General features: G+C 37.1%; 1 protein-coding gene across 3 annotated transcripts; it reads right to left on the reverse strand.

Annotated features, from left to right (window-relative positions):
- Window positions 1-1,464: 1,464 nt before the first annotated feature.
- LOC110789057 (ornithine aminotransferase, mitochondrial) lies at window positions 1,465-21,595 on the reverse strand. Of its 3 annotated transcripts, none has more exons than XM_021993705.2 (11): window positions 21,315-21,565; window positions 21,117-21,235; window positions 16,367-16,475; window positions 15,887-16,117; window positions 15,351-15,510; window positions 14,180-14,235; window positions 13,020-13,172; window positions 4,401-4,498; window positions 3,867-3,947; window positions 2,994-3,227; window positions 1,465-1,921 (listed from the first exon to the last, which is right to left on the reverse strand). In XM_021993705.2, the coding sequence occupies exons 3-11, from the start codon at window positions 16,457-16,459 to the stop codon at window positions 1,783-1,785; spliced, it is 1,245 nt and encodes a 414-aa protein (XP_021849397.2). In that variant the 5' UTR covers window positions 16,460-16,475; window positions 21,117-21,235; window positions 21,315-21,565; the 3' UTR covers window positions 1,465-1,782. The 3 variants fall into 3 exon arrangements, with proteins under 3 accessions (XP_021849397.2, XP_021849398.2, XP_021849396.2); XM_021993706.2 differs by having other exon boundaries at window positions 21,398-21,564; XM_021993704.2 differs by having other exon boundaries at window positions 21,117-21,595.
- Window positions 21,596-22,790: the final 1,195 nt, after the last annotated feature.

Raw genomic sequence — 22,790 nt, forward strand, 5'->3', positions numbered from 1 at the left:
GGATTTTCAATATCAAAGTTATTCAATTTCTATCATACAAGTTCAATGCTTTATTGCTTATTTATTGTTTATTTCAATACCGCACCCTTAAATATTGCACCTTTCAATTCCTCACTTACTATTTATGCAACTTTACTTGCCTAGTCCTTCTAGGCAATGTGGTTTCCACCTAGTCCTTTTCTAGGTATAACTTTTACTAATTCCGCATTTTATTTTCTATTGTGATGATGCTTTACTTGTTTATTGTTTTCTTCACCCAACATGCTAAATCAACAAAATACAAGTTCTAATCAAGCTTAACAAAGATAATTTTTGGACAAACCGGTTTAGGTTCCTTAAATTTGACTTAAAGTAAAGTGATCACCATACAAACTTAGCAATTTCAATGTTCTAATTATGCATGCGCACCCACTTAAAAGTAGTATCATGCTAGGATTTTACTCCGAAAATGATGCTTGTATTGTATGAACCAATTGGAAAATTCACTCAAATAAGTGTCTTGTTCCCTTACCCGAGTTTCAATCAGTTTCAATTCCAATACCTTATCCCGAGTCACATTTGGTCTTTCCAAACCGAAAGAAAACTGAAGACCTACTGTAAGATATTATTATATACGAGTCCTAGACACCCGTATTAGGGTAAGCCGTATCATTACGTTCACATGGTATCATAGCCAGCGTGACGCAAAGGTCACGACTTCATATCTCATCCACCCTTCCTTTCAAAGTGGAATATTTCGCGCTGGGTATGAGAAAGCCTATGCTGCATCCATACTTCAAGCCCAAACGGTTTTCATGTGAGGGGGCATGATAGAGTATAAAACTAATTTTCAGCTTCAACCATGAGCTTAAAGTTTTGGTTGAGTTGGTCCTTTCACACATTCTCTTGTTCAAGATTTACTCATTAATCACAAGTTTGCAAAAACCTCAAGGTTCTTCATGTATAAACACATTCTGGGATCCGGAGAATCGACTATAAAAATAGTCACTAACATCCTCAGGATTTAATTTTTCAATGGGATGACTCTTTTAAGTCCCCACATAAATCAGTAAAAATTAACTCTGTAATCCGATTTCAAGAAACCTGCAATCCTTGAAACTGAAGACCTATTCTATTTCCTCAAAATCACCCTTTCACCACCTTCTCCTGAAGTTACTAGGAACTCAGAAACCTCAAGATTATGCCTTTTTTCTTACCTGATTTCCTGACTTTTCTCCTATCAGGATTCAGGAAACAAAAAACTGTTCGTCACTTTGAGAGAGCCGAATTGGGTAATCTTTACCCTTTAGGAACTCCCCGCCCGGCAAGACTTCACGTAAATCCAGAAAAATAACACCTTTTTATTCATTCTCTCCAATTGCTTATGAATACGATGCTATCCTATTACCAAGACGTAATACTAATGTTCTCTATAAGACACAATCTACACTAAAAGCAGCTACACATGCACAATATGATACACTATATAACAAACAAATGCAAAGTTTTCAGCATATAAGACTAAATCAAGGAACATTCACAACGTGAGAAGACTTGCCATACACATTGCGCTCCTTCACGCTGTCAATGTTATATGTAAATAGTACAAACATGATTAACAACACTTATCTGAGAGACAAATTCTAATAACTAAAACAAATATGGGTTTTAGGTGAAAGCACATGGATGCGGAGAATGTAAACGAAGGGCCTGACTTCATTAATAGCAACATGGAAGTTACTGTGTTAGATTTCATGATTTCAGAAGTCAGACACTGATAAATGAGTAACATTGCACTGATGCTTACAAGTTTCTGCCACAACGATCACATATATCAGCATCCATAGAAGTAACATGTTTGGGCTTCTCCTTCAGCATCTTTGGTAGATCAAACTCAAATACTTCAGACAGTGCCTTGGTTCCAAGTTTAATCTCATCCATACTGCATGTGTAAATTGTATATTAGTCAACACCCTTGACAAAAGAGAGCACCGTTTTTGGAATGAGTGTAGATAGACATGTTCCATGTTTTTTTGGTGCAAATGAGCCAAAGGGCATTGTACATCACAAATGGGGGCGGGGGGAGTCGAACCTCAGACCTATCGTACACAGGCCCTCGGTCTTAACCACTAGGCCAAGACCTCATTGGTATAGACATGTTCCATGTGAAAAGGTCAGCAAACAAAAACATTAGGAAAATGACAGTCAATAGAAAAAAAAAGCATTAATTAAAAATAAACAGAAAAAGACATTGTGAAGCCTTGTGTAAAAAGCGCAACCATGCATGTAAACCTTTCTCTAACTTCCTCTTATTAACACATACTTTTCATCACTTCTACATCATGTTATTGAGAAAGTAGCTGTTTGACTCCTTGGCAGTAGCACATCACAATTCACAAGATGACAAGATATGCCCATAAAAATGCGTATTTTGTGTAGCCTTGCTAATTCTTAAGGTTTGGACACAGCTGTGTCAACCAAATAGTACTTAATGCCTTCCATCGTAACTATCCAGGAGAGTAACCTAGTCAATTAAAATTTCAGAGACTGAATCAGCTATTGTTCAGAGTTCACTATGCGAATTATGTAGATACTACATAATATTCTTGGTTGTCAATCTCTTCTGTCTTCTCAAACTACACTGGAAGACGAAGGAATTATAAGGGGTGTAGAGAAATTTGTTCTCAATTTTTGCACATTAAATCATTATTCTGTGAAATAAAACAGTTGTCTTGCACAAGGAGAACAAGAACACAAGACAGCAGGCAAAAACAATGGAAATGTATGACTGCAATGGCTTCTTACCATCCATTCATTTTCCCTGTATATGGGTTTGAAAGTGAAATAGGATCATGGAATACTAGTTCCTAACCTGCTGCAGCAAACCAAAGAAAGTAACCCTCCTAGTTCTGAAAAAATTGGACTCTTAATGTCTACTCCCAAACAGAAAAAGACGGTGCAGATTTTATTCTATATATATTCTAAATACTAATGGTATTGGAAGATATATTTACCTCATTGTAAGTGGAGGAGTTAATCTTATGATTGTGTTGTGGGTAGGCTTAGCAAGAACACCTCTCTCCTTTAATTTGAGGCAAATATCATAAGCTGATACAGGAAACAGAGCCTTGCTATTGAGCTCAACTGCGTTAAAAAGACCTTTGCCACGCACGTCTACTATGAAGTTAGGGTACTGCTGCTGAACCTTAGTCAGCAAATCTCTGAGCTCCACTCCCAACTCATCGGACCTGTATAAAGAAAATTGGTGTTCTATATATCACAGATGAAATGCAGAAACAATAAAGGCACTAATGATTGTATGCTATCTGAAATCTTGATAACTGTTCCAGTCCACATAAAGGATATACGACTTGCCATTCTAAACCACTGTGCTCAAACTTTTAGCTTAGCTCAAGTTTCACAATCTCCTAAATATAAGAGATCTTGCTCTGAATCGATATTAGGGAGAGGGACACTTAGAAAGAAAATCCCAACTACCTCTTCCGTAAAAGAAGATAGCGATCAATGAGCTAGCAGATAGACATTTGGCCTTCACAACAAATTTTAGTAAAGAAATTGACCAAGGAGCCCCAAAAACAAATGCAAGATAAAAAATTCATCTGGTCTGTTGAGAGCGGGGGAAAGTGGAGAAGGGAATTGTTTTTTAGTTAGATTTTATTAGGGATTTTAATTGAGAACAGGTTAAGTACAGTACTTAATTAGGTATTTACCCAAAACACTAGAGGAAACTCTTAAAGGATTGCTATAAAAAAATCCTAAAAGAAAAAACGTTTATGCAATGTTGTCATGACAGGCTAGGGTTGAGTGTTTACTTTTGACTTTCACGATTTCAATCACCAAATGATGCAAGCAATAGATTTAAGTACCTCTCAGCAAGCCCTTCCTCTCTGAGAACATCTAGTGATGCAACAGCAACTGCACTTGCCAATGGATTTCCACCAAAAGTACTGAAAATGAATACTAGTGATTAAGCATTATTGAAATAAAGAGAATGAAATTACCGAATAATACAAAAAAAATTAAAACAGTAAAAGAGGACATGCAAATTTCACAAGAAAAGACTTTTTATTCTTTTGGTCTTTAAGCATAATATTGACCGGCAGGCTTTGAGTACCGTATGAAGGGAATGATGAGCCAACAATAGTCATTTATATCTAGATTAAACACCCTTGCCAGTCATATGAACACACATCAGAAGGTTCTTAGGATCACCCTTTATTTACAAAAAAAAATCTGATTATTTTCCATGCTAATAAATATTTCAATATTTCAGATGATATTTAAGAAATCAGTAAAAAGATTAGCTCTCATGCAGAAAAAGTTAGAACAGGAATAATTTAAGCCATGAGACAAATGAATTGAAATTATTTTTGTATTCCGAGCATCATAGAAGTCCAAACCTTCCATGTTCTCCAGGTCGAATACACAGCATTGCATCTTTGTCAGCAAGAACAGCACTGACAGGTATTACTCCACCTCCCAAAGCTTTTCCAAGAATCTACAGGAAAACATTAATCAAAATTTCAAAGGCACACTTTACCTGATGGTAAGATGGTAATTCATGCTAATATCTTACAGTGACAGCAAAATCAGAGTTTGCGGGGTCAGAATGGGGGGGTTTGAAAAAAAGGACATAAAGGGAGAACCTGCTACACACCCACCTAACTGCCCTATTTTACAGATATATGCATGAAGAGGGAAAAGGCAGCCAGCAGGACAAGAGAATGCTCAAATTAATTGACGGCAACAAGAGAAGGTCTCGTCCACCTATACCCCAGCTTCATCTTCATCAATTACCAACCAGTTAAGTGTGTTGGTAATTGATGAACATGAAGCTGGGGTATGGGGGGACGAGACCTTCCACGACGAGCCACCGGAGATTGCTAAAGATGTGGCGGCAGAGGTAGCTTTAAATTCCGTCATTGGGTTGTCAAACCCGAAGACCATGAAATTACCGGGTAAGATTGTTGGGAAGGAAGTGGTGGTTATGATTAATCCCGGAGCCACCCATATTTTTATTTCTCTGGTATTCTTTGGTAATGGAGAACCGGTATAAGAGGAACGGGCATCCGTGAAGGAGTAGTAGACGCGCTGAGGTAAAGTGGTGGTGGAGGATAATTTTCTTCCACTAAGTCTGGGATATTCAAATTTAATTTTGAAAATTGAATGGTTAGAAAAGCTAGGTGCGGTGGTTAATAATTGGAAATTACGACTATGCAATTTCAATCAAAAGGGTGCACTAAGTATGAGGAGATCCTTCCTTGGCTCGAACGCGTATCTCTTTGAAAGCCATGATACGATCAATCAGGAAGGAAGGGGGAGGGGTTCAATTGAAGGGCGGAGGGCTTGAAGGGGAAGATGTTAGTGCTCTTGAGAACGTAAAGAATGTCATTACTGAGTTCCTAACCGTTTTTGAGATACTCCTGGTCTCCCTCCCACCCATACGAAGTAGAGAGCACGGCATAGTACTCTGGGAAGGGAGTAATCCCGTTAGAATTCGACCGTATCGCTATCCTTAATTATTAAGACGAAATTGAGAAGCTTCTCAAGGAGATGCTCATGGCCGGAATAATCAAACCATCAACAAGCCCGTTTTTCGGCCCCGTACTTCTCGTTAAAAAAAGGGATGGTTGTTGGAGATTTTGCGTGGATTATAGGGCCCTCAGGAAATGTTATCGGACAAGTATCCTATTCCGGTCATAGGCGAGCTGTTAGATGAACTACATGGGGCCACTATTTTTTCCAAGATACACTTATTCCATAAGTGTCGATACCACCAGATTCGAGTAAGAGAAGAAGACACTCTGAAAATCGCTTTTCGCACTCAAGAGGGACATTATGAATTTTTGGTAATGCCATTCGGTTACACCAATGCTAATGCTCTGGCAACCTTCCAAGCCTTGATGAATGAGGTATTCCAACCCTATCTCCATAAACTCGTACTAGTTTTCGTCGATGATATTTTAATTTATAGTAACAATGGTGAGGAGCATGTTGATCATCTGAGGTTATTCATGAGCTTAATTTAAAAAAGCGCGCCCCTTTTGCGCCTAGGCGCAAGGCTCACCCTGGCTTCAGCGCCTTCCACTCCCTTCAACTCCCCCGGGTGCAGTGATGTCCAATAGGTGTGTCCTTTCAGCGCCTTAGACAAGGCACAAGGCGCTGCGCCTTGCGGGCGCTAGCTGCTGAAATAGCACTTTTATTTACCCTTTTTTAATGATAAACCCACCCCCATGTGACCCTTCAACTGTCATATTCTAGTATTCTACAACTCTAACTAAGCAAAGGAGAGAGAAAACAAATCTACGTGCCTTCTTCTTCGAGTTCTTCCTTCACTGTTGCTCGGTGACTTCTTCTTCCTTCACTGTTGTTGCTCGGCGGCTTCTCCTCCACGGTTTCCGGCCTCCTCCGATCTCCATACTTCTCTTTTCTTTTTTCTTCTTTTTCGTTCTTCCTTTTTTTTTCTTCTTCTTTCGTCGTTGTTCATCTATTTCTTTTTCTTCTTCTTTCTTCGTTGTTCTTCTTTTTATTCTTCTTCTTCTTCTTCCTTCTTTTATTCCTTTCTTCCTTTTTTCGTTTTTTCTTGTGATTCTTCTTTTTTTTCTTCTTTCAATTCTTCAAAGTATCGTTTCCATTTATTTTTTGATTTTTTAAATTTTTAATTTTAGATCTTTTTAATTTTTTTTACTTATTTTATGTGCGCCTCATATCCAAAAGGCGGGCGCTTAAGCATTGTACCCAGGCTAGGGCCCTGCACCTTTTTAAACTAAGGTCATGAACAAGGTTGCACGGAAACGGGAAACGGAAACGGATACGGTGAAACAAACGGAAAATTCTCAAACTGTAGGAAACGGGGACACGGATTTAATTTAATTAAATAAAAAAATTTCACACACAAAATTAAATAAAATACAGATTACTTTCCTTTTCAAACCAAAAATAAACAAATGCTCCAAGCCTAATTAGTCATAAATGCGAAGTCTATTTGGGTGGTCCTCCTATATTAGTCACAATTTCACAAATACAGAGTACATTTTGGTGGTCCTACTTTATATATAAAAAAAAAAAATAGTAGTGGATTGTGGTCCCTATTTCCCAACCCTTCCCCGGTTCCATTTGATGGTCCCACTTTGTCGTACCTTCTTCCCCTTCCTTGGTTACCCTTCCCTGCTAGCTTTTCTAGTTTTCTTTAGATCTAAACGAGCTTCCATGGCTCTTCATGTCGGAAAGGTGGTTCTGTAAGCCAAAGAATGTATCACCCTTCGTTTCTACATCTGATAAATTGTGAAACATTTCACCATCAGAGGATTTTATGCCGTTTCGAAACGCGTTTCGGCGTTTCCCCTTTCCAAAACGTTTCTGAAACGGAAGATCACAGAAAATAGTCGTTTCCGTGCAACGTAGGTCATGAGTAAGCTTCTAGAGCATGAGTTGTATGCACACTATTAAAATTGCAAGTTTGGCACAGAAAGGGTGGCCTCTACGTCGTGCCAGGCGAGGGTGTTACTGTTGACATGGATAAGGTGAAGGCGATGCTTGATCGGACGACTCTAAAAAATAAAATTTGAAGGAATTATGTGGGTTCTTGGTGTTAGCGGGATATTACAGAACGTTTGTATTCCACTATGCTCACATTGTACAACCAACCCACATGACAACTCAAAAAAGACTTGCTTGGGTGGTCCCAGAGAGCGACAAAGGCTTTTGAAAAACTTAAACAAACAATGTGTGCAACCCAGGTTTTGGTGCCAGATTTCAAGAAGGTGTTTGTAGTAGAGACTGGATGCTTCAGGATTTGGTCTAGGTGCGATATTGAAGCAAGAAGGGAGGCCAATCGCGTTTTACAGCCGGATTTTGGGGCGGAGAGCTAGCTTTAAATCGGTATGCAAGAAGGAATTAATGGTCGTATAACTATCAATTCTTAAACGGAAGCGTTACTTATTGGGCCGACATTTTGTGGTACGCACGGATCATTAAAGCCTACGCTTTACACAACAAGCTGAAATTAGAGCAGATTACCCGAAGTGGATTAGCAAGTTAGCGGGCAAGAGAATGCTAGGGTTCGAATTAATTGACGACAAGGTATTATACAAAGACAGGTATGTAATTCAAAATCCTCCCACCATGATTCCTGTTTTGCTTCGCTAGTATCATAACTCGGCCATTAGTGGACATGGAGGTGATTTTAAGACGTACATAAGGATTGCGCAAGAGTGGCTTTGGGATAGGATGAGGAAGATGGTGGCAGAAAACGTGAAGAATTGCGAGGTGTGTCAACGGAGCAAAGTATCCGAACAAAGACCCGTCGGTTTGATTCAACCATTACCTATTCCATCTCCGGTTTGGGAAGATGTGCCCATGGATTTCATAGAAGGGATGCCCGTGTCGAAGGGAACAAGTATCATCTTCGTGATCGTGGATCGGCTCTCTAAATATGCTCACTTCGTGGGCCTTCGCATCCATTCATGGCTGTGACGGTAGCAAAGGCATTCGTAAAGAAAATTGTGAGACTACATGGGTTTCCATCTTCAATCGTATCTGATACATATCGAATATTTTTGGGTATTTTCTGGAAGAAATTGTTTCGTTTACAAGGTAGAACACTCAAACGCAGCACAACCTATCATCCACAAACGGATGGCCACGCGAAAGTTGTGAGCCAGGGCTTTGTGTCTTATCTATGATGCTTTACATCTGATAAGCCAAAGGCGTGGGAAAAGTGTCTATCTTGGGCTGAGTATTCGTACAACTCGTCACCACATAACTCCACCAAAGTAACCCCTTTTAAGACAGTTGTTGAGGATAACGTAGTTATCTTATAGTCATAGAATATCATATTAGATAGAGTTAAGATATATGATATGAGATAGAAGTCTATAAGACTTACGAATGTTGATATTATAATGGAGATAAGAGAGGGGAAAGAATGTAGAAAATTATACTATTATTTCATTCATTACAATTAATTAAGTTACATTAACAAACCTTTTATAGGCGCATAAAACATACTACATTATGTGGAATATCCCACTTGTTGTAGTTTATATGTTTTCAAGGCTAAAATGAAGAACAAGAAAGTAAGACTTACGGAACTTGTTGTGCCGTGGTAACCAAACCACTGCTTTGAAAACGAGATATTATGTCTATTGTTATGGCTAACTCTATGATGAACAAGACCCTTCCCGACCTCTCTAAGTTAGAGCCTCTTGATGGCAAGAACTACAAGAGATGGTCACAAAAATTATTGATCTTTTTTGAGCAACTTCAAATAGATTATGTGCTCTATGAGGATATGATTGAAGCAATTGAAGCAAGCAAGGCGGTAGCATCGGATCCCTCCCTTTCGGCGGAAGATGTCAAGAAGGCGGCCGAAGCATTGACCAAGAAGGAGAAAGACAACAAACTTGTTCGGGCTCACATTCTCCATCATGTGAATGGAATCTTGTTTGACCTCCTCATCACTAATCGGTCAAGCAAGTCCATTTGGGACACCTTGCAAAAGAAGTATGGAGCTGATGATGCCGGTAAGAAAAAGTATGTTGTTGGTAAGTGGATCAATTTCAAGATGACGGATGACAAGTCCATCATGGATCAAGTCCATGATTATGAGAACATCGTCACCGACATCTTGGGCGAAGGTATGAAAATGTGTGAAACCCTCCAAGCCAATGTACTCTTGGAGAAATTTCCACCATCATGGAATGGCTACCGCAATTCTTTGAAGCACAAGAAGAAGGACATGAACCTTCAAGAACTCATTGGTCATATGAGGACCGAACAGGCTAACCTCCTCAAAGATAAGTTTGAATCTCTTTCTTTGAATTCTTCTAAAGCTAACTTGGTTGAATAAAAACAGGTTCAAAGGAAAGAAGAAAAATCATTCAACCAAAGGAAACTTCATTAACAACCACAAGATTCAAAAGACCAAAGGAGTTTGCTATGTGTGTGGAAAGATAGGACACAAAGCCTATCAATGTGACCACCGCCACAAGAGCAACTCTAATGGTGCCTCCCAAGCCAACCTTGTTGAAAAAATGAGGTGATAGCCGCGGTGGTGGTTGAAGCCAACTTGGTGGAGAACAAGGTGGAATGGATCTTGGATACGGGAGCATCAAGACACTTTTGTGCTAACAAGGCTATCATGACGGACTTTGAGGATGCTACCGATGGAGACCATGTTTACATGGGAAATAGTAGCACTGCCGGAGTCCATGGCAAAGGGAAGGTCCACCTTAAACTCACTTCCGGAAAAACTTTGTTTTTGAATAATGTCTTGTATGTTCCCTCCCTTAGGAGGAATCTTGTTTCGGGTGCCCTTCTCAACAAAGCCGGCCTAAAGCTTGTCTTTGAGGCGGACAAGATTGTTATCTCTAAGAATGGAGACTTTGTTGGGAAATGCTACCTCAGTGAAGGCTTGTTTGTGTTGAATGTTTTGAATAATAATGAAAGTATGGATGTTTGGCACAATCGATTAGGACATTTAAATGTTTCTTACATGAAAAAGTTAAAAGACATGAAGTTGATTTCTTTTGATAAAATTGACAAAGCTTCTAAATGTCCTATTTGTGTTGAGGCCAAACATACTAAGAAACCATTTAAGCAAGTGACAACGAGAAGTACTAAATTGTTAGAGTTGATTCATTCGGATTTAGAGGAATTTAAAAATTGCACTTCTAGTAGAGGTGGGAAAAAATACTATGTAACTTTTGTTGATGATTTTTCAAGGTTTACTAAAGTTTATCTTTTGAAAACTAAGGATGAGGCCGAAAGTGCATTTTTAAAGTATAAAGCCGAGGTTGAAAATCAACTTGACCTTAAAATTAAAAGAGTTAGAACCGATAGAGGTGGTGAATATGGAAAATGGTCCTTAAAAGAATTTTGTGAAACCAATGGAATCATCCATGAGTTAAGTTCCCCTTACACCCCACAACAAAATGGTATTGCCGAAAGGAAAAACAAATCTTTAAAAGAGACTATGAATGCCATGCTTCTATGTTCCGGATATCCAATAACATGTGGGGGGAGGCGGTTTTATCCGCTTGTTATGTACTCAATAGAGTGCCCCATAAGAAGTTGGATAAGACACCCTATGAGCTTTGGAAAGATTATAGTCCTAACATGAGTATTTTGAAAGTGTGGGGGTGCTTAGCCAAGGTTGCTTTTCCAGATTTTATGAAAACTACCATTGGGTCTAAAACTTTTGATGGTGTGTTCATTGGTTATGCTCATAATAGTGCCGCATATAGATTCATGCTTTTGAGTGATCATTCTATTTGTGAATCTAGGGATGCAGTTTTCTTTGAGCATATTTTCCCGTTGAAATCCTCTTTGTCTTCTCATGTGTATGAGTCAAGTGTTGATGTGCCTTTGGATGTTTCTTTGCCTAGTCCTAGTGTTCCTCCTCCTCCCACTATAGTGGAAGAAGTCCAACCTAGGAAGAGTAAGAGGCTTAGAGTAGAGACTACCTTCGGACCGGATTTCTTGACCGTTTTTCTTGTAGAAGACTTTGATGTGGATTATTTGAGTGAAATTGTTGTTTCTTTGTTTCTCTTAGAAGAAGACCCAAAGACTTATAGTGAAGCTATGAAATCCATAGATGTTAGTTTTTGGAAAGAGGCCACTAAAAGTGAATGGAATTAGATTCAATCATGTATAATCATACTTGGGACTTATGTGATTTGCCTAAGGGGTCTAAACCCATAAGTAATAAATGGATATTTACTAAGAAGAAGGAACCCGATGGCTCTATTGATAAGTTTAAGGCTAGCCTTGTTATTAGAGGTTTCACTCAAAAAGAGGGAATTGACTTTTTTGACACCTACTCACCCGTGACTAAGATTGCCACCATTAGGACTTTGGTTGCTTTAGCGGCAATTCATGACTTAGTGGTCCATCAAATGGATGTTAAAACGGCCTTTCTTAATGGTGATCTTGATGAGGAAATTTACATGACTCAACCGGAAGGTTTTGTGGTTAAGGGTCAAGAGCATAAGGTGTATAGGCTTAAAAAGTCTTTGTATGGTTTGAAACAAGCTCCTAAGCAATGGTATGAAAAGTTTGATAGTATCCTTAGGAGTGATGGTTTTGTGACTAATTCTTCGGACATTTGTGTGTATTCTAAAGTGTTTGATTCCTCTTGTGTTATTATTTGTCTCTATATTGATGACATGCTTATTATGGGCACTAACCTTGAGGTTGTGAATTACACTAAAGATTTTCTATCTACTAAGTTTGAAATGAAGGACTTAGGTGAAGCCGATGTGATCCTTGGTATCCGGTTGACCAAGTCCAAGGATGGGTTCTCAATGAGTCAAACACATTAAGTGGAGAAAATCTTGAAGAAGTTCGATTGCTATGATTTGGAGCCATGTAAGACTCCTTATGTTGCAAGTGTAAAGCTTACAAAGAATAAGGGTCCAAGCGTGTCTCAAGAGCAATATGCCAAGGTAATAGGAAGTGTGATGTTTTTGATGAATTGCACAAGCCCCGACATTGCCAGGTTTTGAGTAACGTCCGTTTTTTATGAATTGCACACGCCCCGACATTGCCAGGTTTTGAGTAAAGTCCGTTTTTCAACTCGCGCTCAAACCTGCCAAGTTTTGGAAAACCTGGCAGGCAAGTTTTGAGAAACCTGCCGGTTTTGGAAAACCTGGCAAGTTTGAGCGCACTGTTCCAACTTTAAATTCCAACACCACTAACCCATTACTACCACTAATAATATTCATGTACCTAAAATTAAGAAATATGATTAATCATGATCCCATGATCCATTAACCCACTAACTATGATTTTGGGAGCATTTCCAACAACGAAACCTACGAGGTATCTAGTTTGTATTATAAATACGACCCTATTTACATAAAGAAAAAACATAGATGGATCTTTATTGACACATAGCATCATTTAAGACAATTTGGATGTGGTTGATTCTCCGGTCTTCTGAGTTTCCAACAATATGCAACAAATAGAGAAGCATGTATATATGTTAATTAACATTTAAGAATAAAACGTAGCCTTACGACAACGTCTGGACGAACACCTTCCCAGTCACAAGCCAGCATTCTTCCAGATCTTCCCAGGCCAGATTGTATTTCATCAGCAATCATCAATACCCCATATTTTGTGCAGAGATCCCTCACAGCTTTCAAGTAACCTTCTTTAGGAACTACAACCTGCAAAGAGGATTCATAAACAAAAACGTGCTGATTAAGAACAACAAAAATAAGATAAATTACAAGACAAGTTCCGTTGACGGAGAAGCAAATGAGGGAAACTAATTTTCCACGTTCTTGGCTTCCTTACACAAGGAAAATTTACGAAGAAGTCTTAAGACCAGCACAAACACAACGCAGAGTTAAAAAGAACTCCAATCTCACAATACATCAGAGAAGGACTTAACTAAAAAGCCCCATGAGAGTGCTTCCAACAAGAAGGTAACATAAATTAACCATTGAAGGCTCCCTGAGTCCCGACTATGGATAATCTTATTTCCCTTTCCTGCCATATCACCCACATAATGGCGAAAAGCATCCTGCGTAAATCTCATGCCCCTTTTGTTTTCCAATCTTCATATATTGTGTCTAAAGATGAATTTAAAGAGTAGGAGGAGAAATCACATGAATCCTTACAAACTACTTATAATCTGAGGAAGTAATGCAATATGACCTGACCAAAACAGATGATGTGGTGGCAGAGTTTCCATTTTGCTTTTAGATTTGTTTAATCGGGGACTGTTTTTATTGCAAACATGTATTTGACTATTAATACAACCTTTATAATTGCAAAATAAAAAAAGTTAACACAAGTGTCTCAATTCAATTCAAGACCACACTGCCGAATAGAACCACCCTCCAGTGGAAAGCACCACAACCACTTCCCACTAAAGCAATGATTTTAGAAACCAACTTAGCAAACCTAGGTGACCTTTCTCTTTAGGTCATAAAGACACAACCCCATCTCACAAGGTGACCTCTCTTCTCCTCACTAACCCCAGATCGTAAAAATCCCTCATCCTCCCCAATCTCTTGACAACACCCAACTAGAAGCTTGAAAAGGGAAATAACTTACAGAGGCACCAGAAGGTTATAAATGAGAATACCAAAAAAATTAATCCCTTAAACCGCAGAAAATTTAAATGGTGTGCTCAAATCAAACTTAGCAGTTAATTTGGCAAACATACCCCTGCCTCCCCTTGAATGGGTTCGAATAAGAATCCAGCGATACGATCTCCATGCTCTGTGGTACACATAACAGAAAAGATTCAGATAAAATACCACAATTGAACCCCTCTGATTCTGGAACTAATAAATTAGTATATGATATAATATTCAACAATCAGGCTTTCAACGCAATGTTTCACAGGCTCGCACAACTTAAAGTCTATCACTAGAGTTATGCAATAATGTTTTAAAAACATGTGCCAGTACTCAACTTACTCTACTTGTGTGCTCAATTTGAGACCGATCAATCAACTGTATTAAAATAAGGGTTTAGGCTTGTAGACCTGCCAAGCAGGTGACGTAGGGTGCTTTCAGATTCCAATTTAAAAGGTCAAGGTATATGGTTTCATGATGAAGAATGCTTAACCCTGACTTCAAATTCTATGGTAACATATTAACCAAATTGGTCAACAGCACTTTTCCATTGTTACTATTCTCCTCTCTTGAATGATACTAATTCAATGCGTATTACAAATTCCTCCTCCCCTCCCTGCTATATTCAACAATCAAATCACGTGAGCCCAATGTATAAAAAGGCTCAAGGCGCAACAAGGTGATTTGGAGTTCCCAGCGCCTTAGGCGCGCTTCATTGAAGTGAGGCGCCCTAATAAAAAGTAAAAAAAATAAAGTGAAAAAATGGTTTCATGTCTCTTCACCGCCAAAAATAATCATGCCCCTTACTTCTCCAATTTCATGTCTCTTCACCACCAAAAATAATTCATGCCCCTTCACCTCCAATAAATTTCATGTCCCTTTATCTTTTAATTTTTCTATTAATTTCAAGTAATATTTTATCTTCATTGTTTTCTTAGTTAACATGAAATGAAATACATTTACTCTTTTTTTATGATTTGAAAAATTAAGCTCACCTTTAAACATAACAAAGTATGGCACGGGGTCAATACTAGTTCTATTCGAGGTACAAAAAGTCTAACAGCATCCAATCAGCCATGTTTTAAAATAAAAATCCTCACATGTTAGCCCAAGTTCATAACAGATTCAGGATCTATATAACTATCCAGATTATACCAGAAATTGAACTACCAGGCCTGATTGAACCAGACTCCTGCAACACTGTCAAGCCTTATAAAAAATACATTCAGACATCAAGAGAATATAAATACTTCCGACCTTTAAATAATTTTTCAAGCGCAACTTCATCTCCAAAATCAACTTTGAGATGACCCGGTAACAAAGGACCAAAACCACGCGTAGCTTCATTGTCACAGCTCATTGAAATGACAGCTAACGTACGGCCATGAAAGCAACCACAACAAGAAACAATGATGGCCTGCAATTTAAAACAGAAAATTGATCTTAAACGTAGTATATTATAAGATATTAATCCCAAAACAACATGAGAATATTGGGTTGGACAATCAGGTACATGAGTCATAATAAGCTAAAATTCCCATGCTCAATTACATAGAGGATCGTCCCTCAAAAAATTACATAGGGATCATCCCCTCAAAAAAATTATATGATGACCTAGAAACATAAACGACAAAATGGGACTTCCAAATAAGCAAAAAGTAAGAATGGAAACCTTACTTGTATGCACCATGCAGCTCAATGAAAGGTGATAGGGTGCAATAACCCAGAATTGAAGTCCATATCAAACAAAAGAACACAAAAACATGACTCCTCGGATATAATATGATTCTCACCTCATTAGTAGGAATCTTTTTCTTTTCATATCCCCACTTTCTTGCAAGCTTCAGAGCAGTTTCCACCCCTTCAGCCCCAGTATTCATTGGTAGCACCATATCATATCCGAACATACTGGTTATCCTCTCTGCAAATAAGGGAAACCTATCATTGTAGAAAGCTCTAGAACTGAGGGTGAGCTTTTCTGCCTGTTCAGTCAATGCCTTCATGATCTTAGGGTGGCAATGTCCCTGCATGAAAAAAATAAAAAATAAAAAAACACGGAGTAATAAAGAGTTAATCAAATTTGTAAACTATTTTCTTGTTATACGCTTTCCAAATAAATCGAGGAGATAGGGAAAACAAGTAACCTAGAAATTACAGTCTTGACAGGCATAAATCTCAGGAATACTATTACTCTGAGCAATAAAAGGAAAATCAGGAACATAGGTTGTTCGGTAATATATGCAAATAAATGCAAACAGCAGCTCAAAGCTTACCTGGTTAACCGCAGAGTACGCAGAAAGAAAGTCAAGGTATTTGTTTCCCTCCGGATCCCATATTGAAGATCCTTTCGCGTGAGAAAACACCATCGGAATTGGATGGTAACTGCATGTGAACTATAAAATGATTACTGTGGTACGAAAAGTTGAAAAGTAAGCACAATTCCAATCCCATTATTTCACTACCTTAACCAAAATAGTAGTTAAGGAAAAACTAAGAATTATGTGCACACTACCCTCCCGAGTCAATTTTGAACTATATACTTTTCATACTATACTTTAAAGATGAGAGTGGAAATAGGATTCTCTGGCATCTACAAACTCGCGGGCATTATATTGCTATCATGACAGTGAATCGAGTCAATTGACTTAACAGAAAAAATTCTGGCCCCAAAGCGGAATTGACCGGTAGTGGTTGGCGGGCCCAAAAATGAACCGCATAACCTCAAACAAGAAAACGATCCAATTTCGTTTCGCACTTGACATGCAAAGCACAGCAGGTGCTCAAATAATAAGAAGTTTGATATTACTAACTCAATCAATTCTTAGAAAATACATTCTATTGCCTTTATTGATAACAGGAAAAAATATCGGTCGTATATTATTATTCCAACTTCCTGAGTGGTCGGACGATTTCAAGGAGTGGACGCTTTAGCGAGTCAACTTCCAAAAGCGACTACATACCTCATTTGAGGCTAAGCGAATACAATAGAATATAAGACAATAGAGGAATATTGGACAAGGAAAAGACATAATTAGGTTCCCTCGCTCTCAAATAACCCTAGAAAGAAATTCTTATCATGGTAGTAAATAGTCACTCCGTCCCTTTTAATCATTCACGTATTCCGCTTTGGGTGTCCCATATTAATCTTTACGTTTGAAATATTTCCTTTTATTTTGTAAAATAAATGTCCTTAACATTCGGAACAAATTGTGCAAGTGATTATTTTAATCATCAAATTCATTGGGACACTAAATCTTTCACACTTTCCCATTAGAGCATTAAATCTCTCACACTTTCCCAAGTCATAATTTGGATAAAAGTGAAAACATTATCAACAAACACACATAATTTCCATTGTTTAAATAAAAAAAATAAAAAGAGGAATCCTTACCAAACATAAAGAATAAAAAAGGACGGGAGGAGTAAATTGATAACATATTTTTAAGATTTTACTCAAATATGTTCGTTTCATCTCCTAACAAAGTTGCATAGTGAAAAATCCTATATCTATAAATATTTGTAATAACTAAGATGTGAAATTAACAATCTCTTAAGCTCAGGGGCATTGCCAATAAGGGTTAATTGGGGATCGGAAAAAATTACCAGATTTAAAAGAAAATAAAAAAATACAAAACGAATAACTTATAATCAGTTGAACGCACATGTGTATCACAGACAAGCCATGTGCTTCATCTATTTTGACTTCAATATCTAAAACCAAGGGTCAAGGGTTCTATTCCCTATTACTGCTTAATTTTTTCCGTTCCTCTTTTTTTTTTTTTTTCTCTTTTACGTTTGAAAAACTAAAACAGAATTACACTTGTTGCAGGTCTTCCTTGCCCCATATTTTTTTCTTTTTACCTTCTTTCTTTTGGATTTCCTTTTCTTTAACATTTGAAAAAAAAAGGTCTCCACTAATTTTCTTGTTTTACTAATTTTTTTTGCAGAATTATTCCATTGAAATATTGAACTATAGTTGTTTGAATAATAGATGAATTCATGAATTTAAGGAGTTAAGGTTTGAAACTTCGAATATTATTGTGTAAAAAAATTGCTAAATTGAAATGAAAATTGAATTCTATGATTTTGAATAATTAACATAAGATGAGGGTTTAGTGTATTTTTTTGGAAATATCATGTGTCAAAGTCACAAAATTCTTCCGCTTGTATTTCACCAAATACAAGACCACTTGAACCACCTCAAAATGAACCTCCAACATCTCAAAGTAAAGCTCTAACACCACAACGTGAAAAACTTGTTGAGTTTAATTGTAAATATTTTAATGTTATAAGCAAGTCAACTACCAACAACTCCGCTTTAGGATCTCATTCTCTTTTTTGGACTGTGTTAGTTGTAATTTGAATTTCGGATTATAATGTTTGATTTTGCTAAATGTGTCTAAAAATTCTGAGCCGTAAGCAGAGAATCCTGGCACCGCCACTGTTATGCTTCCTCTGTTCTAATATATATGCAGCAATTTCCCTTTGGAGAATTTCAAAAACAGGCAACATTACCTTTTTTGTTTGTGGGTTATCACTTCTCTCTATCTATCTCCTCACCAACGGGCCATTTTTTTTCTTTTTCTTTATAACTATCCTCGATTCCTCATCACATGGATTCCTTGACCTCCATGCCTACCCCCACCCTAAGGTTGCATATATTTCAGAAAAAGGCAGTATGTGTGTTTCAAAGACGGATTATAATGGTTAATGTGTGATCAAACAAATGTTACAAAACAACTTTTTGCAGAATAGCAAGCTAAATCCTATGCATAACTACCTCTGGACAACAGCATTAATTGATAAATGAAAGGATTTTTTTGCAATGTTTCACTTCTCTATCTCCTACTTTATGAAGTGTGGACGTCCTAAATATGCTCAGCAGTAATTTTTTTGATGTCATTCATCAGTTTTCCCTTCGCGCTTGTCCCAAAGAGAAACAACAATGGCAAAGCCTTAATCCCAATGAAGGGTCAGCTGCACGACAACAAAGATTTTACCTCTGGTGGCAGTCAACAAAGATCCTCTCCTCCATTCACTTTTATCAAAGTGGTATAAGCTCCTCTAATTCCAATTTCTTCTTATAAATTCTTACCTCTATCTAAATCATAGGTGGCCTGTCTTAACTTCTTCTTAAATTCTCATCTACCCAACTCTCAACTTTCCATACTGTAGCATCTTCTGACCAGCGTCTCAAATGCTGAACCAACCGTAATCGGTTTTCCGTTATCTTCTCCTCAACATCCGCAATTCCAAGCTTCTTACAAAAATATTTATTTTCAATTCTATTCCTTGAGGCGTTCCCACGCATCCATCTTAGTAGACTCATCTTTGATACCCCCGAACTTTCTTATATGATCCTTCTTAAAAGCACACATTCAAATCCAAAAGACAATGATCAAACAATATCCCATTTTCTCTATCCATTTTGGCCAGCCAAACATCCAATGATTAACATCTTGGTCAATATGTCGATCCAACTTTGTGACAAATCTAAGGTGCATAAAGCACTCAATTCTAGACAACCCCTTACCATCTAATGTTACTACATCATTGTTTGACTCCTTTTTAATACTGAAATTTGCACTCGATGTTCTTAGTTCTGCTCTCACTAATAAAAAGTTAAATAAAAAAAGAAAAAATAATCGGCAACCAGTACAAAAAAAGATATGCAAAGTACGAGTACTCCGAGCAGCGACCAAGAAATCGCCTTGATTGGCATATTTCTTCAATCAAGGGGCATTATCGTAAATAAATGAAATTATATACTTCCTCTGTTTTTTTTACTTGTACCATTTGGTTTGGTCACAAACATTAACAAAGAAAGTATGCATAAAAAATGCACACGTGATAACAAATAAATTAGGTAAAAAGTTAGGTATTAATGGTAAGTGTAAAATACATACTTCCTCCGGTCTTTTTTATATGACACAATTATTTATGCACGTTTGCCAATGCACGATTTCAAACATTAATATCTTCAATTATGGATAAGAAAAAATTATAAAAAATTGATATGTAAAAAATATTTATTGAGACGAATATAATAAGACTTTTGAGCATCAATTGTAAGCTAACTCTTATTTGCCCCCTCTTAGTCTCTTTCCTCATCCACCTCACCACCATCTCTTAATAAGAGTTACCCATCAAAAAACCCAAGAAATACTCTCTTATCTACTACCTCATAACTACCTTTTTAAATGTTTTCCATTTTAAAAAGAAAATAAAAATTACAAAACATACAAAAACCTCCACCTCAACCTCCCTCTTATTTCTCAGAGCTACCTCTTATTTTATTTAGAAGATGTCTCAATCAAGCTCTAAATAACAGGGGCTAAGAGTTACCAAATTTTAGCTTAGAGCTAACTCTTAAGGAGAGATTAAAGTTAAGAGGGGGCTAAGAGTTGTATATTATTGATGCTCTTACACGATTATGTTTTTTCTTAAGTATAAATCACAAAATAAAATCAAAAAACATGTGTGAACAGTGTCTAAAATTCAATTATGTCGTGTAAATAAGATCGGAGGAAGTATAAAAGTAAAATGGGTATTTAAAATTCTTAAAGTACTCATTAAAATAAATCAAACAAGATCGTATATGGAACATAATTTAAAACACCCTTTTCTATTGTGAAAAGTGTCAAACACTTAAACTGAAACGTCATGTACACCTAGTGAACAAGATTTTCTTATACACCGCCATTAATTTATTGACGGATTTTCTTTGTACACACCATTAAGTTATTGACATATCATCAAATTGACTAAAAATGAGAAAAAGACAATAAATATGTCATTTCAACCAATAGAAAAGCATGGTGTATAAGATATCTCGTACACACAGGTGTACATGTAGTAGGATCCATGAAAGTGTATTGTATATTTTTTCGATTTATTTACGATAATACACCTCGATTGGATATGATCCGAGTACTCCACAACACAAGTACATAACCAAACAAATCATGAAAAGAATTACACAAAAAACAGTAAAATATATAAAAAGGAGGAAGAAGAGCTAACTTGTGAGCACTGTATTGATACTCCAAATTGATGAGTTGTGAAGATGAAGAAATTTGAGAATCGGGAAGTGAAGAAAAGCCCCTAATTCCAACACCTTTTCCGATTCTTCCAACTACATGCTGCAAAACTCTCTTGCTTGCCATTGAATACATTTTTTTTAAAATAAATTTAGTAAAACATAAAAACAGCAGATTATACCTGTTGATTTGTAGGAGTATGAAAATTCAAGTAATTTGCATTTATTTATAGGAAATTGAGAATGATCATTTGTGATTTCTTACCTTAGAAATCTGATTGGTTTATTATTAGTGTTTTGAGAAAGAGTATATTTATGAAACACGAAATGTGTTTTTGGTTTTGATAATTTTGATTTTCTTCCTAAAATGTGCCGCATTTTATTTTTTATTTTTTCGGGAAGACGGGGATAGGGGGAGAATGTGCCGCGGTTTCTTATTTGTTGCAAATTGGGGCGTCATTCAGACTTGAGATGTGTGCAATGTGCATTTCTATTTTCAAGGCGTTGCCCAACGGAATTACGAGAATAAAATTACAAAAGTTTTCCACGCACCATAAGGGTGTAGGATCTTTGTCCCATGGTCATAATAAAAACGGATTTTTCATGAAATGACTCTGAGGTTTGCATTAATAAACTAGATACTAATATCTTTTGAATGTATCAAATACTTCTGACGTGTGCAATAATATCACAAAATGCCCTTTTGGCCGACGGACGTTAACCATTCGTTAGTCAATTAATTAGTTAAAACATATTGCACCAAATACCCCTGAGCTTTGATATAATGCACGAAATACCCTAAATTTTTTTCTTACCTCCTGTCATTTTTATTTTTATCTCTAGCCTTATCTTTTTATTACAAGCCTTATCTTTAAATCTGATCTTCAAATCTTATCTCCTAGCTAGCCTTATCTTCAAATTGTATAAATCGTATGCTTTTGTTCACATAACATCATAACCCCTCGCAACAATCTTCTCAATCATCATAATCACAATATGAACTTCGATTCAAATTCGTCAAGTTCAAGTGATGATTTATATGATTACTTGATGATGTATTTTATCAAAGAGAGTCGTGAATTACATGTAGTGTAAGATGCAATACGACATGTTAACACCAATGTTCAACAAAACGAACATTAACATCCGAGAAAAAAGAGGATAACTGTGTCAAGGGATCGTGAAGCAACTCACAATCATTTGGTTGTAGATTACGTCATTGACCAACCAATGTACAATCAAAATAATTTCCTACATAGGTTCGCATTCGAAGACCTCTTTTCCTTCACACTGTGAACACATTAAGTGAAAGTAATCGCTAATTTCAACAGCATCCAGATGCAATGATTCAACTTGGTGCTTTAGCTGATAAAAAATGCATAGCGGCAATACAAATGTTAGCTTATAATTGTGAAGTTGATCAAGTTGACAAGTATCTAAAACTTGGTGCCACCACATCTAGAAAATGTTTTACACAATTTGTTGATGGAGTGATTTCTCACTTTTCCACTGACTACCTTCGTAAACCGGCACAGCAACACCTAAATATGTCCTTCGTCTTCTTAGAGAAGGGGAGGAAAGAAGTTTTCTTGTCATGTTGGAGGGCATTGATTGCATGCATTGAGTGTAGAAAAATTATCCGGTTGGGTGGAAATGAA

This window comes from Spinacia oleracea, chromosome 5 (genome assembly GCF_020520425.1).
Source record: "Spinacia oleracea cultivar Varoflay chromosome 5, BTI_SOV_V1, whole genome shotgun sequence".
In the NCBI taxonomy this organism is placed as follows: Eukaryota; Viridiplantae; Streptophyta; class Magnoliopsida; order Caryophyllales; family Amaranthaceae; genus Spinacia; species Spinacia oleracea.